Source organism: Artibeus jamaicensis, unplaced genomic scaffold, assembly GCF_021234435.1.
Source record: "Artibeus jamaicensis isolate MK-2021 breed Jamaican fruit bat unplaced genomic scaffold, CSHL_Jam_final scaffold_1019, whole genome shotgun sequence".
In the NCBI taxonomy this organism is placed as follows: domain Eukaryota; kingdom Metazoa; phylum Chordata; class Mammalia; order Chiroptera; family Phyllostomidae; genus Artibeus; species Artibeus jamaicensis.
This window is the reverse complement of record NW_026522025.1, coordinates 9,257,384-9,281,766: the sequence shown is the minus strand read 5'-3', so window position 1 is coordinate 9,281,766 and position 24,383 is coordinate 9,257,384. Positions and strand designations below refer to the sequence as shown.

Here is a 24,383-nt window from a genome sequence, read left to right as displayed (position 1 = left end):
TGTCACAGAAAGGGAATGGATGTTTAAATTGAAAGTTGTATAAATACACGGTACTAGGTTAAATAGGAAAATATAAAGCCCCAGTCTCAATGTGGCGTAGGTCTACAGTGATGTCTTGCTTCTCAATATTCCCAGCACTGGTTATTAAGACCAATCAAATGTTACTTATTTTATACTCACAGAGTTGCCTCACCAGACAATGAGCTCCTGAAAACCAAGGACTGATGGCGGGGGGTGGGGTGGGGGGTGAACTCATTTAATTCATCTCTGTAGCCTGTCACAAGAACAAGGGCAGAGAACATGCTCTTTGAAGCCAGGCATCCATCTATGCTTCCATTGACTTTGAAAGAGAATTTGAGACTTCCGCCAAGATTGAGGCGTAGGTGGAAGCATCTTGCTTCCGTGCACAACCAAATCTAAGAATAACTATTTTTAACAACAATAAACACAACCAAACCACACAGAAAATCGACAATACGGAGTCCAAAAAAAAACGAAATGCTCAGCTAAACTGGTAAGAGGGGCGAAGCCAGCAGCGGAGCGGGTTGACCCAAAAAGATCCCCGACTGGGTGGTGCGCAAGCAGCCGAAGGCGGGGATCACGGGCTAGCTACGGGCGGACACAGGGAAGAGGCACGGCTGGCTGTCTGCGGTAGGTCACGCATTTGCGTGCAGATAAACCAGTGAAGAGGTGAGCACTGAGACCGCAAGGCGCGGGGCAGCAGGCTCGCACAATTCTGCTCGGATAAATAGGCCGGGGCGAGTGGTGGGACGGACTGGGCTAGTGGAGAGGACCGCCATTGCTCCCTCTCTGACCACACCCCCACACACAGCATCACAAACCAGCGACCTGGGTGGCCCTGCCCTGGTAAAGAACTAAGGCTTCGCTCCTCTTACTTACCAGCGCGAACAGAACAAAAATGGCTCAAGACCAACTCATAGCCCCAGAGCGGATCAATCTAAGCAGTGAAGAAATAGCCAAACTTTCAGATACACAGTTCAAAACACTGGTGATCAGGATCCTCACAGAACTGGTTGATTTTAGTCACAAATTAGAGAAACATATGAAAGCTAAACTAATTGAAATGAATGGTAATGCAAAGGAAACCAATAGTAATGGAAAGGAGACTGGGTCTCAAATCAAGGGAGTATACCAGAAGGAAGGAAAAAATGACCAAGCAGAAAAGAATGAAGAAACAACAATTCAAAAAAAAAGAGGAGAGGCTTAGGAACCTCCAGGACATCTTTAAACGTTCCAAAATTTGAATTATAGGGGTACCAGAAGGGGAAGAGGAAGAGCAAGAAGTGGAACACTTATTTGAACAAATAATAAAAGAGAACTTCCCCATTCTGGCAAAGGAAATAGACTTCCAGGAAATCCAGGAAGCTCAGAGAGTCCCAAAGAGTTGGACCCAAGAAGAAACACACCAAGGCACATCGTAATTACATTAGCCAAGATTCAAATGAAGGAGAGAATCCTAGAAGCAGCAAGAGATAAGGGGACAGTCACCTACAAAGGAGTTCCCATCAGACTGTCAGCAGATTTCTCAAAAGAGACCTTACAGGCAAGAAGGGGCTGGAAAGAAGTATTCCAAGTCATGAAAGCCAAAGACCTACAACCAAGATTGCTCTATCCAGCAAAGTTTTCATTTAGAATGGAAGGGCAGGTAAAGTGCTTTTCAGATAAGACCAAATTCAAGGAGTTCATCATCACCAAGCCCTTATTATATGAAATCTTAAAGGGACTTACCTAAGAAAAAGAAGATAAAAAAGTTGAACAGTGAAAGGACAGCAAACTCACAGTTACCAACAACCATACCTAAAACAAAAGCAAATTAAGAGGACAGCTGGATCAGGAGTGAACCATAGAAATGAAGATCACGTGGAGGATTAGCAACAGAGGAGTGGGAGAAGGAGAAGGGGGGAGAAGGAGAAAGGGGGAGAAGGTACAGAAAATAAGTAGCATAGACAGTAGATAGAAAATAGATAGGGGGGAGGGTAAGAATAGTAGGGGAAATACAGAATCTAAAGAATTTGAGACACGTGTTCATGAACTAAAGGGGGAAATGGTGGGGGAGGGGTATACAGGGTGGAGGGGAATGGAGGGGGGAATAGAAATGTAAGGGCATAATCAATAAAGAAGTTAAAAAAAAGAAAGAGAATTTCAGATAGCTAAGTATGAAATAGTAATATACTAAAAAATGGAAACTAGTGGTTATTTGCATCCCCATCCAGCTTTGGATCAGATCATTTTTAATTTGCCTGAACATTTAAAAGAGCTGGTGGGAAAATCAGGCCATAAACAGATGATTTCAATAGAACATAGCAAAAGTGAGGTTGGGTGATTGAGTCTAAGTCTGGAATCCCTCTGGGGCCAGCTGATCTGACCTGAACTCTCAGTCATCATTGACACTGTCCCCATTCAAGCCCTCATGGCTTTTTGTCTGTGGACTAACCTACTAACTCTGGTCTCCCTGGCTCCAGCCACACACACTGGGGGCCTTCTTCCCCAGTGCTGCTAGCCAGAGTTCTAACGACTGAGATCTGAGCATTCCTGTCCATTTTCCAAACCTTTCACTGCTTCCCCTTGGTTTACATCTGCTACATAAAGTTCAATTCCTTAGCATGCTTTACAGGGGATTCTTATGATGTGGTCCCTGCCCAACTCTCTTTAATTGTAAGTCATTCATTATAAGACAAGTTGATGCCACCACTGAAATTCTGGACTATTTGCAATTACTTTCAAATATGCCTTGTTATTTTCACTCCCATGTCCTTGTTCCTATGCCAGTTCTCTTGCCTAGAAGAGTATTCCTACCCTTCTTTGCCTTGTTTGTTCTTATTTATCTTATAAGGCTCAGCACAAATGCCTGCTTCCCTGCAAAGAGTTTCTTAACCTTGCTTTGTGCCAGTTCTGTGCCTTGTACCTCTGGCTCAGTGCTCAGCTCACTTTTATCGAACTCCGTCTTCCCTGTTAGACAACTGCAGGCACTCAACAAATTTTTAGCAAGCACCTTCTAAGAACTGAGCTGGATACAAAGAGAAGCATCCCTGACTTTAAGGAGCTCCCATATTTCTGGAAAAGAAACAATGATAAACCAGTAAGAATAACAGAATATGACAAGTAGAGGTGTGTCTTAAAAGACAAGTAAAATTATCAACGAGGTAAAGAACTCTCTGAGCAGGGAGACCAGCCCATACAAAGGCACAAAGTCCTGGGGATGCTCTGAGTAAGGTGATCTAGCCTTGGTGACAAGTACGTGTGTGGACCTGGAGGGGATACCCCACAAAGAAAATGATGCACACAGGAAACTATTTGAACTATGCCCAAGGGCTATGAGGAACCACTGAAGGATTTGGGCTGGAGAGTAGCATGGTCCTTTTTACAAAGTACAGTATCACTCTCGCTGCCATGAGAAAACGGACTGTTGTGTGAACGAGATGGGAAGCCAGGTTAGTCATCATCGCCTAGACCAACACTGGTTCCTTCAGCAAGCACATGCTGTGTACCCTCTGTCAGACTGTACAGTAAGAAAAAGTTAATTCTTCTCATTTAGGGTTCGGCAAAACTTCCAGATACTCAGTATATGGGTAGTGTGACAAAATGAGCTAGTCGTGGGTATAAAAACATTAAAGACCATAATGAAAAAGTGTCAGCTTACCAATTTCCCAGTAACACTCTGTCCACCTTCATTTAGCCAGAACCCAGGAACCATGGCTGAGAAATAAGGACCCCAGACACCTGGTACAAAAATCGGATCTTTGCTAATCTGGAAAGAAAAGGACAAAATATGTGAAAATACCGACCTTCAGGACTAGATGGAGCCTTCTTCTCTCATCTGGTGTTCCTATGACTATGAAATTCAGCTTCTTATTAAATACCTCTTATAGTGGGGAAGTCACTACCTCCAAAGAAAAGGCGTGGCTTCATCTCCAGAAATCTTTGCGATCAATTCATTAAGATGCCAGGATAGCAAAAGACATCATTTTTGGAAAGAAACTAATAAGACATTTCCTCACTGGCTCCCTCTCCATGGGAGATGGATTGCAAAAATGGTCCCCTTTTCTACCCATCCATGATTCCGCCCCCTTTGCAATGTGACCTTGCAGCTCCTCTCATGGATCTTGAATCTGGGCCAGCCTGGTACTTTATTTTGGCCAACAGAGTGAGGCAGAGGGGACACTGTGCCAGTTGTCCAGGCCCAATCCTCGAGGCCTGTGTGTTCCTCCACTCCTCCACTTGCTCCTCCACCTCTGCCAGGAGAGCATGCCCCGGCGAGCCTGCTGGGTGGAAATCATGCAACACAGCTGTTGCAGGTGATGCTCGTGTACATACATGATGAGAGAGCAAAAACAAGATTGGCAAATCCTCCTAGTGGACAAGTAGCTAACAAGTCCAGATCACCAGAATCGCCCAGCCATCTGATAGGTTTGTGAACAAAAACATGTCTTGTTGTATGTCACTAAGATGTTGTGTTTGTTACTGAGCATTTTTATGGTAATAGATAACTGCTACATTCCCTTCCTTCTACCCACATTTATTAGTCACCCTACAGGATGCCATCTCCCTCTCCTGGGTGCTGGAGACACAGAAATGAATCAGAGTTCTTCCTTGTCTATAAGAAGCTGCCCATCTTGAGGGAGTTCCACAAGTAAACAGACAAAGGGAATACAGTGTGGTCCATGGGATGGTAGAGACAAACTTATATCGTGGTGGGGAGTGAGGAGGGAAATGCTTTAGAGGTGGCTTCTTAGAGAATGGGACATAAGCTTAGACTTATAGGATTTCACCAGATAAACAGAACAGACATTTCAGGTCAAGAAAAAAGTTGGGAGCTCTGACTGGTGAAGCTCAGTGGATTGAGTGACAGCCTGTGAACCAAAGGGTTGCAGGTTTGATTCCCAGTCAAGGCACATGCCTAGGTTGTGGGCCAGGTGCCCAGTAGGGGGTGCTTGAGGGGCAACCACACATTGATGTTTCTCTCCCTCTCCTTCTCCCTCCCTCTAAAAATAAATAAAGATCTTTTTTTTAAAAAAAGAAGAAGAAAAGAGCTAGAACAATGCTGCACAGGTGAGGTGCACTGAACAGTCAAGGCGCCGCCACTTTTTGTAGCCGCCCATGGAAGTCCTTTCAAGTGTTAGGAAAATATATAAAGAGAAAAGCCAGGACAGACAAGGATGGACCATGTGTTCACTCCTCTGGATTGGCACATGCTTCTCATCTATCCAGCAGGGATGGACGCTGACGTCGTAATTATGTTTGTGGAAAGGTACAGTTTGAGGGAGGGGGATCAAAGGGAACTAGGCACACAAGGTCCACTTCTGCATGTCCTGAGGCTGGACAGAGAATCGGCCACTCATTTATTCTACAAATATTTATTCAGCCCTTCTTATATGCTTGGTCCCGTGCCAGGTCCTGGGGATACAGAAATGAACTAAACATATATAATTTCTGCCCTCATAAAATTTATAGTCCAGCATCTTAGCACAGGGACAAACCTTCTTTAAATGTCTTGACCCCAATTATTATAGTTCCCTTTTCACTAAACTATGAGCCCTCAAATAAGAAGGATTTCTAACTCCCAGACAGCAAGGAGGTAAGGGAAGACAAGGAAACTCACAACACTGTCAACGTTAAATGCTGTCAAATGAAAAGAATTTATGAAAAAGAGACATCTTACACCTCAAACAGAAAAAATAATCTCAGGGAAAATAGACCGGTTTCTACAAGAAAAGACAGCTGAGCTTCCATTGACAGAGTCACTCCTTTTCTTACTGGTTCAGAGGACGTTTCCCGAACTACGTTTCCTGTAGTGACCGCACTTGTGCCAGGCGCTGGGCATGAATGGCGAACAAAAGGAGCAAGTCCCAGGCCCTCCTGGAGCCTGCGTGCCCGACAGAGGCAGACCAGGGGGCAACCATTCAGGTTTGGCCAGCACTTCCTGAGGTTTGGCAGGGAAAGTGCTGTGCCCTGGAAAACCCTTTAGTCCTAGGCAAACTGGGACACTGATCGGTCACCCTGAGACAGATGTTGATAAAATCGTCCCACAAACGTGGGGTTACAAACTGCCATAAGGAAATGAAGGAAAATGAAAGGCTACTATAAGCGCGTGTAAGTGAGGTACATAATCTAGGGGTCAGGGGAGGCTTTTATAGAAGATGATGAAAAACATATATAGAAATTATCCAGAGAGGTGCGAGGGTGTGTGTGTGCATTTGTGTATGAGTGTGAGTGATATGAAGTGTTCCAGCCAGAGAAGGAACACTTGATGGGTTTCACTTTTATCACGTCATCTTCACCAGTGAAAATTTTATCATACGCCAGCACTAAAACTGCTCCCTAAGCTGCTTTGGGGAGAATAAGACCGTCCATATTCATAATCTCCTGGGCCCCAGGGTTTAAAAGGACAGGCAGATGGACACCCACCAAAATAAGTTTGTCTCTTTTTATGCCCTGCACCCCTTCCCTTCCAGAACATGTAGCCCCATTTAACAGATTAGTCTCAGAGAGGTTGAAAAAGCTGTCCATGGTCACACAGTGAGTAACTGGCCAAGGTGGGATCTGAACTCAGACAGATGTTGGCCTCGAACCATATATGTTTTTTTAATTGGATAAATAAATTGCTCAGAATGGCCAGCGTTCCAAAGGTCACGCATTGCTCCCCCACCAAATCGCACAGTTTCAGCACGTTCCTGGGGCAGCTGCAGCAGAACCTTGTTGGACACTGTGGTTCTGCTTCTCAGAAACGTCAGGTGGAGGCTCTGCCTGGCTCTGTCCGGGGAGAAGGTTTTGCGTTGACTCCAGTCTGTGCTCAGACGTCTGGAATGGCACATGCTTCTCATCAGACATGCTGAGTAAAGCAAGGCGACGAAGACACGGCGCTGTTTCCCAGACCACTTCCAAGCGCTCCTAAACTCCGTGCTCTTGGAGAAACCAAGTAATAGTTTGTTTTGAGGGAGAGAGAAAGAGAAGGCACATTTGTATATTTATGTGTGCTTCACTCCTTTGCAATAAACCTAAATATTTAAAAATATTTTGCTGAAAGCCATTTCCATGCTGATGGCTAACTTGGCCTGGAGGCTGCTCTCTTAGCCAAAAGGAGAGAGTCCATTTTCCTCTGCTGACAACAGGTGTCCTTATAGGATGCTGACTTCCCAGTAATAATGGTGCTGCTGGCAACGACAGTAGCTAAGATTGACTGGATACTTACTAAAGGCCTTATTATAAGCACATTACAGGAATTAAATCACTTACTCCTCATAAAAATCCTAAGGAAAGATTCCATCATTATTCCTATTATACAGAAGTCCGAACTGAAGCAGACTGTTAAATAACACACCCAAGGCTATGACAACACAAAGCAGAGAGGCATCACACTCTCTGGGATCTATTTGCGGCTCTGCCAAAATATGGCCATGTTTTTAGGCTACCATTTGAACCCTTCATTCGCCTTTTGAGGGCAGAAAGCAAGAGCCATTAGAAACACAGACTCGCTCAAACTGAACACACCTGACCTTGAACACAAGTAGGTTAGGGAAACTTCATTTCCAAAAGGCTTTGGTAAGTTTTCCTGATATAGTTGTGAAAAACAAAGAAGAGAGCATGAATGAGTCAGAGTCCTAACTTGATTCCATTCACAACTGCCATTCCAGCCAGAAGACCTTACACTGTCTGGGCCTCAGTTTCCTCATTCCAACATGGGAGGGATAATGTGAATGTTGGAAAGATTAAGTAACCTGGCACAAATATCATTTGTGTTAAATACCAAATAAACCTTATTTCTCCTTGAAAGGAGGCTTGTATGATGGCCCAGTCAGGTGACTGGGTTGAATGACCACATCCAACGTAAGAGAAACCATGTCAGGTCTCTTGATTAATCCTTGGTCTACTGAGTCAACATTCTTTTTTTTAAAATTTTCATTTATTTATTTTTAGATAGAGGGGAAGGGAGGGAGAAAGAGTGGGAGAGAAACATCAGTGTGTGGTTGCCTCTCTCATGCCCCCTACGGGAGACCTGGCCTAAAACCCAGGCATGTGCCCTGACAGGGAATCGAACCAGTGACCCCTTGGTTTACAGCCTGTGCTCAGTCCACTGAGCTACACCAGCCAGGGCTCAGTAACATTCTTAATAATGAAGTAGAAGAGGATATAGAAGTAAAGCTTATCATATTTTCAGGTGACATAAACTTGGAGGACTATTTATTTTGAACATGATCAAATCGAGATTCAAAACTGCTTCAAATGAAGCAAAACAGAACAAAAAAGATAGTTAACATTTACAGTTAAAATTTGCATGTAAAAGGTAATGGCAATGTTTTCTTTCACAACATTCTTTTCCATGGATGTTGGTACATGGGTATTCAGTTTAGTATTGTTTAAACTGTATGCAGACATTTGATATAATCTCTCATTATGTGTAATATAAAGAAAGCTAATGAAAGCCACAATGAAATAAAATATTTGACTACACACCATATGCCAGGCACTGAGATCAGCAATAAGGCTATAAAAATAATAAGGCAAAATAATAATAATAATAATAATAATAATAATAATAACAACAATAGCAGTAGTGTGACGTGGCCCCTTTCCTCAAGGAGCACCCAGTCTGACCAGAAGACAGAAAAACTATGAGGACGCATGCTAAGTGTTAGGTAAGGTAGGAGAGGAGTATGGGAGGGGCTCAAACTGCCTGGGAGGCGGAGCACCTCACTGGAGCAGTCAGTCAACACCGGAGCTGGGCTGGAAGGAGGGGTGGGTGTTTTCTGAGGCAGAGAAGGAGGGGCATCCCAAGCAGGAAGGGCCGTGTGGGCGAGGCTCCGTCATGAGGCTGAAGAAGCATTTTGATTTTTATGAGGGCTTAGCTTAAAGTTCTGCAATTTACTTGAAATAAAAAAAAATAATATGGTTTGAAGGATGGATATATTTTTGCATCAACATACCCTACTGCTTGTCAAAAAAATCAATTTTTGAAAGGCTGTGGCTGAAAAAAAGCCTCAGTGAAACAAACCACTCTCTACGTCAGTCAATAATAACATAGAAACAAGGATAATAATGAGAAATAATAAAATAGTAATTGCTAATGTTACTGCAGGCTTCTTATTGTGCCAAAGAAGCTTCTAGGCTCTTTAGAGTCACTGTCACATTTACTACTCATGGCAACCCAGTGAGAAAGGGTCCTATTATTATACTTATTCCACAAATGACGAAATCTAAGCTGAAGGAGATCAAATAACTAGTAAATAGTAGAGAGGAATTTCAGGATACAAGCTCTGAACTACCAATATATTTCCCGCTCTAGACCTTCTCCTCCTCATTTTCAGAAATAAATTGGACTAGAGATGTTTTATATCTCTCTTGTCTTTGAAACCCTCTAAGATTGCATGATGTTGAGTCATTCTACCCCAGCTGGTCAACCAGAACTCTCCAGCAAGCTGTTTCCACACAGACGCTGCCCTCACATGGCCTGAGGTTCATGGGGTTGCATTGGGTCGCCTCTTGGAGCTGCTCTGAGTACTCACTTTGCTCTATTGCCCCTCTGACCTGTGGCCAAGGTCACTGCAGGGTTACTTCACTATAACCTTCACTGGATGTATTTATTGGCTACTATCGATAATATCTCACATTAGCTGATTAAATACTGGGTTGGCCAAAAAGACTGCTTAGTTTTTTCCATAAAAGACATGTTTTTCATTTTCACCAATATTTTTGCTGATTTGGATATTTTGAGTATGTTGGCTGTCTCCTGTGTGGTAGAATGTTGACTGTTCTCAATTAATATCTTGATTTGATCACTATCAACCTCAACTGGTCTACCTAACTGTGTGCGGAGCATCGTCCAGAGAGAAATCTCCAGCACAAAACTTCACAAACCATTCGATGAGTCACAGCATCTTCTCCATACACCACACAAATCTTTTTTTGTTTCTGTGTTTCAGTTGTGTTTTTACCTTTCTTGAAATAATAAAGCATAATATGCAGAAAATGTTGTCTATTTTCTTCCATCTTTAATATTAAAATGGCTACATGAAAATTCAACAATTTTGATAAGTTTTTTTAAGTGCACACTGATATGACAGCTAACACTTCATTCAAAATTACTTGAATGAAGTGAAAGACAACTATGAAGTACTAAAGCTAGCTTACAGGAAAACTGAACAAACTTTCCGGCCAATCCAATATTTACTGAATTCAAACAACTGTTTTAAACATGAAAAAATATAGAAAGACAGGCCTCTGAGCCACGTCAGAGACTTAATCTCTGCCCTCCTGAAGTTTACGCTTAGAAGGAGCTGAGATACAGCATTGGGCTGGGAAGTAAGTCAGGCATCGCGTGACTTGTGAGGGTGCATTTGCTTTCAGATTCCAATTACCCTGACAGTGTGTGGAGTCAAACCTCTGCAGCCCACTCCCAGCTGGACAGACAGGCACGGGCATGAGGGGGGTCAGCAAACTGCCCAGGATCACCAGGATCAGAAGTGGTGGAGCAGGGATTAGAAGCCTTTCTCCCTGTGCTCCTGCCTCTCTTCATGGCTGTGTCCACGCTGGCTCCATGTGGGATACCACCGGCTGCGTTTCTCCTAAGGCTCTGTCACTGTCAGCTGGCTTTCCCTGCAGTGATAAAGCCCAGGCGCCTGCTCACTCCCACTTTGGGAGAGATGACTGGGCTCAGAGCAAAGCAACTCCAGCCCCATTAACTTCTGCCTTCCCCCTCCCCATCATGCGGAGGGTGGCCTAAGCCTCTGGCTGGGGTAGGAGGCAGGCGCCAGTGGTCCTGGAGGGGAGCAGGAGGTTTTGTTTGAGTGCCTCCAGCCAGGTTGGGAATTTAGAGGCTAGCCGCAAGCATGTGTGGGACCGAGTATTTCCGTGGTGGCTCATCCCTCCTTCCAAATGGACTGTGCTATCATCTTACTAGAAAAAAACCATTCATACACATTCCAGCCAACTCCCAACTCAGTACACAATACAAAAAAGAGCATAGAGAATTCCGCTGATGAATGGGGACTCGAAGCATTCACCTCTATGTCTGCACTTCTCGGATTCAATTTTAATGGCTTATTTGCCTCTGCAAAACAGGGAGGAAACAGAAAGTGTAAATTTAGTAATATGAGGACAGACCTTGGAGTCAGATAAATCTGGGTTTCAGTTCTGGTTAGGTCATTTATTAGCCTTTGATTCTCTCTGAGACTCAGTTTCTTCATCTATAAATGGGGATCATCTCATCTATCAGAGTTTTTCTATGAGTCCTAAGTGGTATAATGTATATAAATATCCTAGGACATAAATGTCCTCAGAAAATATGAAGCAACAGGTTTAATTCTACTCTTTTTTTTTGGGACGGTGGAAAGATCCAGAGCCCAAAGTCTTGGGTTCAGGTCCAGCCCTTAATTAGGTCTGGATATTTGACAAGTTCTTCTTCCTCTTTCCTCCTGGATGGTCTCCTCTGCGTTGCCCTCACCCACCACATCTTCTGAGGACGGCCCATCCATTTCCATGTGTGTGATAAACAATGTTTATGCAGCTGAGTCCCAAATTTTTATCCCAAACTCGGGTCTTGCTCTTCAGGTCTATGTTGGACATTTGAATGTCTAATCGACCTGTCTAAAATAGAACTTGCCATCCTTCCTCTTGTTTTGGGGTACCTGCCTGAATGAATGGCACCCTATTTACCCATCCCCCGGGATGTCATTCTTGACATTTTCATCTCTCTCCTCCCCCACCACAGGCTGCATGTACTGTCACCTCTGTTTTTCAAATACAAGCTGTTCTGTGTCTCCCCATTGCCACTGTATTAGTCCAGTCCTCTATCACCTCTTGCTTGGATTATTGCAACAGTGATTAAGCTGGCGTTCCTGCCCCACATATTGTCCTCCACCCTCCAACCCCACATGTCTGGCTCAGAGACTCCAGCTTCTATACCTCCAGCACAATGGTCTTTCTAAAACACAAACCCAATTGTATCATTTCCCCTATTGAGATCCTTTAGACATTTCCTGTGACATATGAGACTGTTCTGATCTGGCTTTTATCTATTTGTCTGGCCTAATCACACATGTTATCATTTCTCTATCCATTGCCCCATCATTTTTCACTGTAACAAGCCCACGACAGCCTAGAAATTCCCCAAGTGTGCCATTTTCTTTCTCATCTATTCTCCTTCGTAAATTCTCTTCTCTCCATCTAAGAGGCATTCCCTGACTAACCCTCACATGGCAGCTCAAAACTGCCTGCTCTGGGATGCTTTCTCTGAGCCCTGACTCCTTCCCCGGTGCCAGCTCAGTGTTCTCCCAGCATCGCCCCTGCACCCGCTGGACTTCCAGACTGTCAGGACACACATTATATAAGTGTGCATACCTCTACCTATAAATATATATGGAATGTGTACTTAACATGTAATCTGTATGGAAGATCCTTTGTGAACTGAATCACCACACAAATGCAGCACATTGCTAAGCTTATCATTAACATAACAAGGTCCCTAACATGAAGAGCACCACTAGATTATAATACATGTCCAATCACCTGTAAGTGGCAAGCGACTAATAAAGGTCCAGCTTGCTCAACAATCCTCTCCACTATGTGGAGGTTTCTGAAAGGTTAAGAGTCCCCCGGTAAAGAGTGTGCCCTTCCTAGAAACCCAATCCCTTTATTTCAGTTTGAGCAAAATAAGAATATATAAAACTTGTTCGCAGAGAACTCCTGGGGTTTTGCAGTTTGAGTAGGCAGGGATGGCAGTGAGCTGGTTTGTGACCCAACCAAGTTCAGTCACACCTCAGTACCTGTCAGCTTCAAAACTTGTCAAACCCTGCACTCGTCATGTTTTGATGAGCAAAAAAAAATGTTTCAGCACTCGGCACTTGCTGGGGACTGGTCTCACTTGCTAGAACTTGTATGAGTCGGTTTCAGTACTCGTCAGTCTTGGCACTCGTCCCAAATTCTGGAATTAAGTAACAGTGAGTATGGAAGTACCTCTGTGGTCTCCGAATCTGGGATAGAGGGAAGAAGCCAAATATCGCCTACGATGTCCTGAATTACTTTCAAAGTATTCTGGATTCCTTAAAGCTTTAATTCCTCATTCTTCAGCATTCTGAAACCCTTATATGATCACAGTAGAAATATAGTTTGTATGTTTCTCGTTCACTTATACTTAGTGCACCCAAAGTTGCTTTGCAAAAGACTGAATAGCCAAGAAAACTTTGAGGCCTTTCTAAACTTCTTCCAAATTTTCTTTCCCCGGCACAAGAAGCTGGACTTGGCCTTCTCTGTGCGCCTCACTGACTGGTTCGAGGGGCTCGGACTGGTTTTCAGTTTTGAAAGCTTTAAGAGCTCTATGACTCCAAAGATACAATATCATGTCTTTCCTATTTTTTACAGCCCAAGCAATCTGTGGTAGATAAGTAATTACTGGTCCCCTCTGTGGATTCTGTAAGGGAGGAGGGCCGGGTGGGCTGGGGTGGGAGAAGGAGATAATGAGGAGGAAGAGAGCTCTGTAGGAATGTGTCCGAATGGACTCTTCGTTCTGCTGCTCTGCTGTCGCACTGTGAGTTAGAGCGTCAGAATCACAAGCACACCTTTTCTTTCTGTTACATCCCCCAGGAGTGAGCAGAGTACCAGCTTATTAAGCAGTTCTCAAACATGGCCCAGCCAATGCTCTGATTTGATTCTACACTAGCTATCGGGAAAAGCAGCTCCCTCGTACAGATCTTAGGGCTCAGCTGAACAGACACCTGGGGGCAGTCTCCCAGGCGAGGCTGAGGAGCAGGTACAGACAGGACCACACAACCACTTCCCTTGCAACGGACGCATGGCACCCTATTGCACAGGGCCTCCACGAGACCTCTGATGTTCGCCCGATAAATCCCAGACGCTTTTCTTGCTGCCCTACTCCTGATCAGTCTCTACACTTCCCTTATGACACTTTGCTGGATACCAGTCTGGCCTCAGGTATCATCTTATAAATCTGACCACAGACTTAGCATTTCTGGTTTGACTCTCAATGGTCTGTCTTAACTTGACCTGGGACCTTGTTCCTTGATGTGTTCATCTGAAAAATAAAGCAAATAGGGCCTCGTTTACAGACCTGTAATGTATATGCATCGTTTTAATTTTAAAAAGTAAACCCTGACACCTTGACTAGAATTCTAAAGTGAGGCACGGGGGGGGGGGGGGGGACACGGGCTCCAGAGAAGACGGCGGGATAAGAGTCAACACTCACTTACATGGGCTAACTTCTCCCCGTAACATCTTTCACTGGGAATGAAGACAACTGGGGGTTTACTCTGTTAAAAGCATATTAAGGTCAAAGAGCGCCTTGGGTGATGTATATCAGAGCATCTTTTCACAGAAGTCAGGATGTCTGTGTGGATGAATCAATCGTTGCCTTTAGGAAGTGCTCCCCAAACAGAACCTGCTCCTGCTTCCCAGGTGTCGTACAGAGAACCTGGGACATGTCCCCGCGAGTCTAGACCCGCTGACTCTTCACATGCAGAACTCTCTGTCCATCTCTGGTCTGATCGAAGATGACAAGGCCAAACTGACTGGACAAAGTGAATTACAAACGACCCACAAACTCTTGGGTAGCTCCCCTACTAAGTAACTGAAAAGCGTTATATACTTACAAGTGTTTATTAAATGTCAGCTTTGGGACTTGGGGTGAAGGAGGTGACCCCTTACATCTGACCAGACTGATGAATTAGAACACAGTGATGGTTGGACAGGAAGAGGTCAGGAGAAGAGAGATGAGAAAGAGGATGTGAAATCCAACATTCTTTGGCTACCTCCTGTGTTACGGGGGACAGCACATAAATGACACCAGCATCCCGGCGACCAACCAATCACGGCCGTCTTTCCTTCCTGCCATTTCTGGACTACGTGTCCAGTGTGCCAGGGAGCCACTGTAATCAGCTGAAGTGACACATGTGATGAAGCCTTCTGTCATCCCCCATTGGCCACTTTTGCATACGGTCCTTTTCCTAAGATGCTGGGCCAGCCTGTATTACAACCAGTTTTCATGGAGAAAGGAACCAAGGTTCAGAGGTATCAACTTAAGTTCCCAGGCTTACAAACAGGGCAAAACCAGGATTTAAACTCAATTCTGACTCAAGAGTCCACACCCTTCCCAAGACACTTTTTTTTGTGGGGAGGAGGGGGGGGGGAAGAAGGTTGTAAAAAGGAGAGACAAAGACAAAGGAGGCAGACAGCGGCTTCGTTAATGCTCGCCTAGAGCCAGCCCAGCTCTTCCTGTGCCCTGAATGGAATATGGCCCTTGCAAACGCAACAGATAGCATGGAGTTTTCTAACATGAGAAAGAGAGAGAGAGAGAGAGAGAGAGAGAGAGAGAGAGAGAGAGGGGGGGAAGGGGCGGGGGAGAGATTCCAGTGGTATCTTTTCCCTCTTCTCCACATTAAATAGCAGTTCTCTGAGAATGCTGTGCCTCATGTTAAAGAAAAAAAAGAAACTACTTCGGATGTGTTCTCCTGTTTAAATGAGTTCTTATTAAAGAGAAATGGCTTATAACACTGAGGCAAGGGGACTAAAGAAAGCTGATCTGGGAGGGTCTGCCCTCTGCCTGGACTCTTACAAAAGACCACACTAATACTCAAGATATGTAAACACGGCAGAACAATCAGAAACAAATGAAATGATGGCTTCAGACTAACAGTGTTCAGCTGTGGGCAATGGCTAGGAGGCAATTTTTGTTATGAATAGTTCATCTGCCTGTGAAGCAGGCCTGATTGTTAACCCGTGGCTTAAGCTACCTAGCTTATGAGAATATATCCGGGCACAGCTGGACTTCCTTAGCAAAAAAGAACATGGGGTTAGGGAGAAAAAAAGCAGTGATCTGTAAAATATATGACATGATGTAGGCCAAGGTTACAGTGTTGTAAGAGTGGCTTAAATAGTTTCTATGTTACTAATCAGTAATGCATTGAGCTCACAATGTAACAAATGACAATTGTAATGACTTTTATTATTGTTTTAAAGGAATTACAAATGAATGCAGGGGGGAAAAGCAAGGGAAGGCAGCTAAAATTTGCCAAGACCCTACTACTTGCTGATTGCTTTATACACATTCCTATGTTTAGTCTTCACAATACTCCTGCTGTTTCCTTCAGTTTACAGATAAAGAAATCAAGGCTCAGAAAGTTCAAAGTCATGTTTATGGTCATACGGGTGCCACGTGGTACACTAGGGATTTGATTTGGGTCTGTTGGACTCTAAAGGCCATGCTCGCTCTAGTGTACCTGGCTGCCTCTTGGCTACTTGGGAGCCACGAAAGCCAAATGAGCACAAGGAGGTCAGTGGAACCGGCCCTTCCCAGATGTTTACCTTTTGCTGTGGGTTTATAGCAGGGGCCCATGGGTGCCCACAAGGGTAAGGAGCGCTACCTAAGGCTGCTTTTAATGAGCCAACCAAACCTGGTTTCTGGAGGTCAAGTGCACTTCTCTGTGGTCCTGCCGCCTGTCTTCTCTCCACTCATCATGTGGCAATCAGAGACAAGATCAAATGACACTGACCACCAGGGCCAGCCAGCCTGGCTTCCAGGATGTGTGAATTCCGACAGGACTCTCTGTGTGTCGATAGCCTCTGTGTGTCGTGTGGGCTTATTTGCCATTGGCCCAGTAATTTGAGAATTTGGCTCTCACCTGAGGGACAGATGTCTGAGTAGGACTTAAGAGCTATTTTTTCCCCTTCACTGGCCTGCTCTCGTAGGGTGGTAACTGAACACATAGTCACAGGGGAGGAAATACCCCACCACATCTGCCTCTGAGGGACACGGAGAGGGGTGCCCTGGTTGGTGAGGCTGGGGTTTGGTGAGACTCAGCTAAGTCAGAACTATGGCTCCACGCGGCGAGATGAGACCCTGGTGAATCTCGGTTTCCTCCCACATGGAAGACAGACAGATTCGCCTTCCGCGATGTTTGGGGAGACAAGAAGCAATGTCGAGAAAGTTCTGACAAACTGTCTGCACACAGTAACCAACAAGAGAGAGACGATTACTTAACTTTCTGGACCCTTTTTTAAGCCAGGAAATGTTTAATCTACACTTTTCTGGGTTCTGAGGACAGATAGATACGATTAATCCTGGTAAGGTGCAAATAACATAGATACCAGTAGAGGGTGGGGGTGGCTGGAGATACAGCAGGTTTTAGGTGGAAAAAATCTGGATCTCATTTTTCATGCCAGACCAAGAGGATGTCTTGGATCTCAGATTGTGTTCCTAGTGGGTTGATGGTTAAAAAAAAAAAAAAGATATGTTTATACTTGAGCCATTTCAGTTCACTGAGGTCCTGCACTCCTTTTTTTTAAAGATTTTACAACCTTTTGGCATCTCTGAGCCACACTGGAAGAAGAGTTGTCTTGGGCCACACATTAAATACACAGACATTAATGAAAACTGACAAGCAAAAAAAAAAAAAAAGGTTTCCAGTAAATTTACGATCTTCTGTTGGGCCGTATTCACAGACATCCTGGGCTGCGTGCAGCCCTGGGCCGTGGGTTGGACACCCTGCTTTGCACAATAGATGCCTTCTGGAGTTGCAGGGCTCTTACTGAGATCATGGACGCAAACACCTGCTGTGGTTTTGGACACAGAGTGGGTGCCTAACATGGGGAGTGGGAGGAGGCCCCAGGAAGCATTTGGGCCTAGTGAGAAGAGAGCTTCTCCAGAACAGACACACTTCACACATTCCCCTCAGTGAACATTTAATTGAGCACCTACTATGTGTCAGGTCCTGGGGAAACGGAGACGAAAAAGTACTGTCTTTGTCCTAGTTTTCAATGTGGTTAGAATGTCTTACAGTTAATCCAAGAATGGCAAGATAAGCACCTCAATAAAAGAATAAATTCTTAGTACAAAATAGCTTCAAGAAGGTGGCTGGTGTAGCTCGTGGGAGATAGAAAGGCGAGGTGTTGATGTTTCTCCTCTCTCCTTCCTTCCCCTCTAAGATAATAATCTTAAGTATTAAATTTGTGAAGGTGGTATGGTCTGGCTGGAATGCAGAATATACAGCAATAATAACAAAAATCACACAAATGTTGAACTGACATATGCTGTGAGCAAAAGACTGTTAGTGGCTTCACTTGCACTATTTTACATAACAATTATGATAGGTCTGTAAGATAGGTAGCTTTATCCCCATTTTACAGATGAAAGAATTGAGCTTTAGAGGGGTTATAAAACTTGCTCAAGGGCAGGCAGCTATGGAGCAGGAAATACAAAAATAAAACATCAAACCTGGGAGTGGAAGAGCAGGCAGTGGTCAGATAATAAAGGTCCTTTCATGACATGCCAAGGACTGGGAACAGGGGAAAGGATCCCAATTTATGTTTTTCTTGCTTTGTAGCCGTAAGTCCACAAACCCACTACTGCCCTCTCTCCAACATGTTCAGGACGACTGGAGGCTACACTCACACAGTGGTTCGTTCCTTTTGTTTTGATTCATAACCGAGTGTATAATGAACGATAATCATCTGTTATGTTGCCCGAAAGTCCTTGTGGTCACGAGCTACGTAAGCGTTCCACACAGAGCCGGGCCTTCCCTGGCCTTTGGAGGCCCCAAGCTCCAGATCAGCCTCGTGGCGTATAAATACGTGTGGTTTCTTCTATCTTGCTAAGTCAACAGTTCCAGGCAGGAGAAAAGAGGCTTTGCCTCATATATCATTCTCCAGAAAGTCCTTCGCTGCCTTACCTTATTCAATTCATTTATTCTTCCCCAAGTCGCCCTTTCTACCACCTTTTGCCCTACTATGCTTCGAATGTTCCAGACTGGCTACTTTGACCTTGGACTTCTTAAACCAGCTGACCAGCCCAGGCAGAAAAGCCAATACATAAACAGTGATCCTAGGACATGTCAAACAGGCACAGGACAACTGTCAGCTTCCCAGACCGGCTTCTGCCCTGATTCAATTAACATCTGGCCCTAGACCCCTGGCTCCACCTCTCATTCACGACATGCCTAGTCTTGAGGGTCTGGCATTTGAATTTAGTCTTTTAATTCCTTATTCTCCTTGACAACTTGGCATGGATGCACTCCCCTAGCTCCCCTTGCTCTGAAAGTCTTGATGAGCATAACCACTGAGATGTGAACTCAAATGAAGGTACCAGTCTGGCACCCAACACCGTACAGTGGGGTTCGGGCATGTGGCCAAAAGCAAAGGTGCTCTTCAGTTGAGGCAATGCCCCACATCACACATGTTCCCCTTACACTTGCCCTCCTCCTACCCACTTTAATGTCCCAAAGATGCCCCCATGCTACAGAGGGTTTTCGGACAGCCACCGTGATCACTAATTCAACCAATCCTTCAGATGCTTCCAAAAAGTAAAAAACACCATCACTCTTTTTAGATAAAGAGATGCAGTCTCTGAGAAGTCAAATGAATAACTTAAGTTCATCTACATATTAAGTGTCAGCATCAAAATTAAGACCCTTCTATTCATTTCTAACTCCTGTGAGTTTCCTGTTGGCATAACACTGAGAAAAAAAAGTATATGATTCAGAGAAGCCAGAAATGCTTTTATATTCCCCCAAAGCCCTCATCCTACTGGCCTCCTCTAGGCTGATAAATCACAGAGAACCTTATTCACTTCATTTAAAGACCTGATCCTGGGAAGAAGAGACTCGCTGCAGAGGTCAGTTACAGCGCGATGTGAAAGGACCTGGAGACGGCCTTGGCCTTGGTGGCAGTGGGAGCAGACACTGCAGGTGGTCAGGACTGGGTGAGAGACACTCCCGCACGTCATGCCAGACGTCCTACGAAGTCCTTAGTGCAGCTCCGTGACAGCACCCGAGCAGGAGGGACACCAGGTGCCTCATCTCCCAAACCATTTCAGGGACGACAGAAAACCACTTCGTGTGCTCAAGAGCCCAGCGCCACTTCCCCCAAACATAAACTAGATGAAAAGTCTACTTAAGTCATCTTTGCCACCACCACTGAGCATTACCATATAAATGGTCAGGGACATTCAACAGCTAAGCAGGCCTCAAAGAGAAAGGACCCTCTCTTCCATCATCACGGGGAGGCCACGCACTGGCGCACAGGCTTTCCCCTTCACCAGTAAGTGAAAGAAGCTCGAAGAAAACAACTGACACATAACGTAGGCTTGGCACTTTTTAGGATGAAGAAGAAAGAGCAGAAACCAAGAACAAAAGAAGGGAAAGTACATCTGGTGAGACTGAGGGATTGAACATTCTAGATTTAGGATTTACACCATTATATGGCGTTCAGAGACAACTACTGGGCCATTCTACAACATGAGAGGACCTAAGGTCGCTGAGACAGTTATCTCGCAAGCCCAGAAATCAAGAAAGAACATGAGTCTGAGAGGCACTACAAGGTAGGTGGTTAAGAGCATGCAGCTGATTAAAGTGAAATATCATAAAGGGTTCTGGGGACAGTGGTTCAATCTGCGCAGGGCAGCAGCTCAGAGAAGGCAGTGTGGAAATGGAGTCCCAAAGGATGCACAGGACTTCAGCAGGCTCGGCTGGGGCTGGGGTATGAGAAAGGAGGTAAAGGGCATGTGTCTGGCCTGAAGAAACCGCAGCTAGAAAGGCTGAAGCTAGTTAGGAAACTTTCCTTCATTCAAGAAGTATTTGTGAGTGTCTACTATATTCAGGGTACTTTTCCAAGGGACTAAGGACACAGTCATGAAAAGACTAAGCTCCTCCTTCATAAAACTTACAGTCTGATGGAGAGTGGGGTGATCAAAATACATGAGTATTCAAATATGGGCTCTGGTAATGCTATTCAGAAATTCAAGCAGAACACAGAAGTAGTGTGGGGAGGGCGAGACTTGTTATTTTAACATTGGGTGGTGTGGGTGGACCCAAATGATGAGGTTACATGAAGCAGAGACTGTAAGAGAGTATGGGAGTAAAGCATGCAGTTAGGAATGATACAGGCAGAGAACTGCCAGCAAGTACAAAGGCCCTGTGGCAGGAGGTGATTCCCATCCTACAGAAACAGCAAATAATTACTGCAGTTGGAGTGCTGTGAACAAGGAGAAAAGTGACAGACGAGGGCAGAAAAGTAATATTGAGCAGGTAAATAGGGAAGAGGAGTGGGGAGTCAAGAGAGTTTTTTCTCCCTCCATCCTTCCAGTTCTTTAGAAGAGAGCTATTAGAGCACATTGTAGTCTTACATGATTAAGTACATAAAAAGATTTCTCTATGCAGAGAGGGAGGGTACATTGGCCAGAGCCTTGTGTCCTTGTTTATTGAAGGACCTATACAATTAATGGGTGTACAGGGAGAAAACAGCTTTATCCACTTCTCTACCCCTTGTTGTATTTGTTCCTGAACTGTTCTTTGTTTAGGGATGAAATTTCAGGTGGGTCCATAGCATGCCTATACATACTCTCAAATAATAAAAAGTCCTTGTTCTACCTTTAAGCATTAAATGTGTATATGCTTTGTAATGTTCAAAACTCCCAACTCATCAAATTAAAATTCTCTCCTTACAGCTACAAATGACTTCAGGCTTACAAGCATACCCGGAGAAAAGGGGGTGAGCTATGTTGCTTCTCTCTTTCTTTGGTCCACCTTCTCCTCCACTGCCCAGCTGGCTGCCGCTCCATGTGGCGTTGGGTAGGGTCCCACTGAAGGCCTTTCTTGACTGACAGGGTTGTGATCTGTCTCTGATATATCCAGGGTTGGGACAGTGGGGGTGGTGGGAAGGAGCATGTCCAAATGGACTCTCTCATAACATGGCAATTCACTACCACAACCTCATTTTCACTGGGGCTTCCCCATCAGCCCACAAGCAGTATGCTCAGATCTCTCCCCCAACCCCATCTTCCCTTCTCCCCCTCTCTCCACTGGTCTGTTCAGGACTCCTTTTCATTCCTGGTCTTCAGGTGTAAAACCCAATTGCTCTTCCCATCAACCCTTTTGGATGGGCCCCCATTTAAGATGTACCCAGCTGGCTGCCTGGTGCTGTGCCCACACACACCTTTGCCTTTTCCTCAGTGGACACACAGCCTGTTCCCAAAGCAGCACTCACTTTTTGCTTTACTATGTCAGGTACAATAGTCAACCTCAGCCTCTTTCCTTCGTCCTTATCTTCGACTTTTTCCACTTCTGCTTTATATCCTTAGGTGGCTTTTAAAACTAGTTTTATAATCACTTAGCAAGCTCCCCAAAGGTGGTCTGGTCTCTTCCAAAAGTCCCAGGAAAGCAAGACTCCCTGTTGTAAGATGGTGTTCCACGTACCCAGAGCTGAGAGTGTACAGGGTGGGAGAGAAGGTACACAGAGCTGGCCAGGGCTACGAAAACTAACCTGTGCTTTCTAGGCAGTAGGGAGTCATCAAAGGCTTTTGGGCAAAGTCCCAAGTCAGGAAAAAGTGGTTAATTTCTGGACCCTGGATGTTCTAATATTATTTTTTAAACTAATATTAAATCAAATCTCTTTCAAATTGGAAATACATATAGGGTTACAACTACCATAAGGTATTTAAAACTACTAAGACATTCTTACCTAACCACCCATTTTATTATAACCAAGTCCCCTCACTCACCCACCAATACATCTGCATATGTCCTTACTCAGGCTTTCAACCATCTTTTTAAACGTAAACTTCAAGCCTGCTACTCTCCCCAACACCTCTCCAGTACGATACTGGAATTTTGACCTTCTAATCACACAGTTTTTTAAAAAGACTTTTACTTCTTTATTTTTAGAGAGAGGGTGAAGGAGGGAGAAAGAGAGGGAGAGAAATATCACTGTGTGGTAGCCTCTTGAGTGCCCCCTACTGGGGACCTGGCCCATAACCCAGGCCTGTGCCCTGACTGGGATTCGAACCAGTGACCCTTTGGTTGGCAGGCTGGCACTCAATCCTTCAAGCCACACCAGCCAGGGCTGAGACAAATCTTTATGATTACTTTTGTCTAACTTCAGAATAATCACTTTCAATACTTCATGGATGACATATATAAACTGAAAGATGGTGGCATGAGATGAATGGCCAACTTTAAGCAGAAAATGAAATAAGCAATTATTCCATTAAGGAGAGTATTTTTTTTTTGGTCCTGATTAAATCATCCTTAACCACCTGGCTTCAATTCAAATAAATATGAATCTTTAGGAGCAAAGTCTAATAGCCAGTGGCAGAATGTTCTGTGACTGACTCATTCATTCACTCCTTCATATGTCAAGTGACCAGCTGACTGCACAAGGGGCTTGGAGGATGTAAGAATAACAATGCCATGAACTCAATTAATTTTATTAGGGGTATGAGGAGTAGCTAGATCTTTGGTTCAACTTAAACAATAATTTGCTAAATTTCATTCATTCAATAAATGCTTATTAGGTGTCATCCATCCATTCATTCACTCACTTAAAATATTGAATGCCTAAGTCCCCAGCACTGTCCCAGACACCGGGGGTACAATGGTCACTGACCTCAGGAAGGTCGAGGGGCAGAGCCCTGTGGTTACAGAATGGGACTGTCCAATAAAATAATTCTTAACATTTATTTGAACACAGCCTACTGATCATCTCCCCTGTATGCTATGAAGGTCATTTCCTCAGTTTTATAATATATATATGGTCTGTCCAGAAGGTATCCAGCCATGTAATATGAAAAACAGATATTTATGGAAGAAGATACAAGATACAAGAAAAAGGGAGGGAGGTGTGTAGGGGTGGATGGGTAGGTGGGCTAGGCTAGGAGTAAAAGACAGAAAACTGTACTTGAACAACAATTAAAATAAAATTTAAAAAATACAAAAAACATTGTATAGGATAATGATGCCTATACAGTTCCCTTCAAAGTAGGCACCTTGGGACCTCACACAGTTCTCTCAATCGCCATCAGCTGCCCCTTCATATTTTCCTGAATGTCATCAATGGTCTGAAATCTCTTCCCTTTCAAAGGTGAGTTGGGAAAAGCCAGGAGTCACAGGGCACCAAGTCTGGGCTGTAGTGGGGCTGAGTCACCTGGATGATGGGATGTTTAGCCAGAAAACTCTACACAAGACATGATGCATGAACAGGCATACTACTGTGATGAAACTGCCAATCACCAGCTGCCCATAGATACGGCCTTCTGAATCATCCAAATAGTTTCCACTGAAGAATGTTAAACTTAATGCAAAATCTGATGTAGATTCGCTGCTCTACTTGCTCAGTCATTTTGAATGTGATGGCCACACAGTGCACATGCTCACTCAGTGGTGCCAACCGCCCCCACTGATTAGTACAGTGAAGCTGTCACTGTTCACACATGTGCATTCCAGTCCACTCTCCTTGGCTGCCAAGTTACACTGATGCTGTGCAAACTGTTCTTGTTATATTAACAACAGCTGGACTTTTTCCAGACAGACCTCGTATACTGAAACTCTCCAGCAAGTAACATGCCAAGAAACAAATTTTAGACACATTCC

At 44.4% G+C, this 24,383-nt stretch overlaps 1 protein-coding gene across 16 annotated transcripts in view; it reads right to left on the bottom strand.

Moving 5' to 3' along the window:
* The window catches only part of FGGY (FGGY carbohydrate kinase domain containing), a 385,020-nt gene that overhangs the window by 124,460 nt on the left and 236,177 nt on the right, over window positions 1-24,383 (bottom strand). For 15 of the 16 annotated variants that reach the window (XR_008389735.1, XM_053655576.1, XM_053655571.1 and 12 more), the window contains one exon: window positions 3,662-3,769. The exons of the other annotated variant lie outside the window; for it this stretch is intronic. Coding sequence is in view for 14 of the 15 variants with exons in the window: in XM_053655576.1 (XP_053511551.1) it covers window positions 3,662-3,769 (108 nt within the window). In the remaining variant the exon portion in view is untranslated. The remainder of the gene's footprint in view (window positions 1-3,661; window positions 3,770-24,383) is intronic. 16 annotated transcript variants of the gene reach the window in all.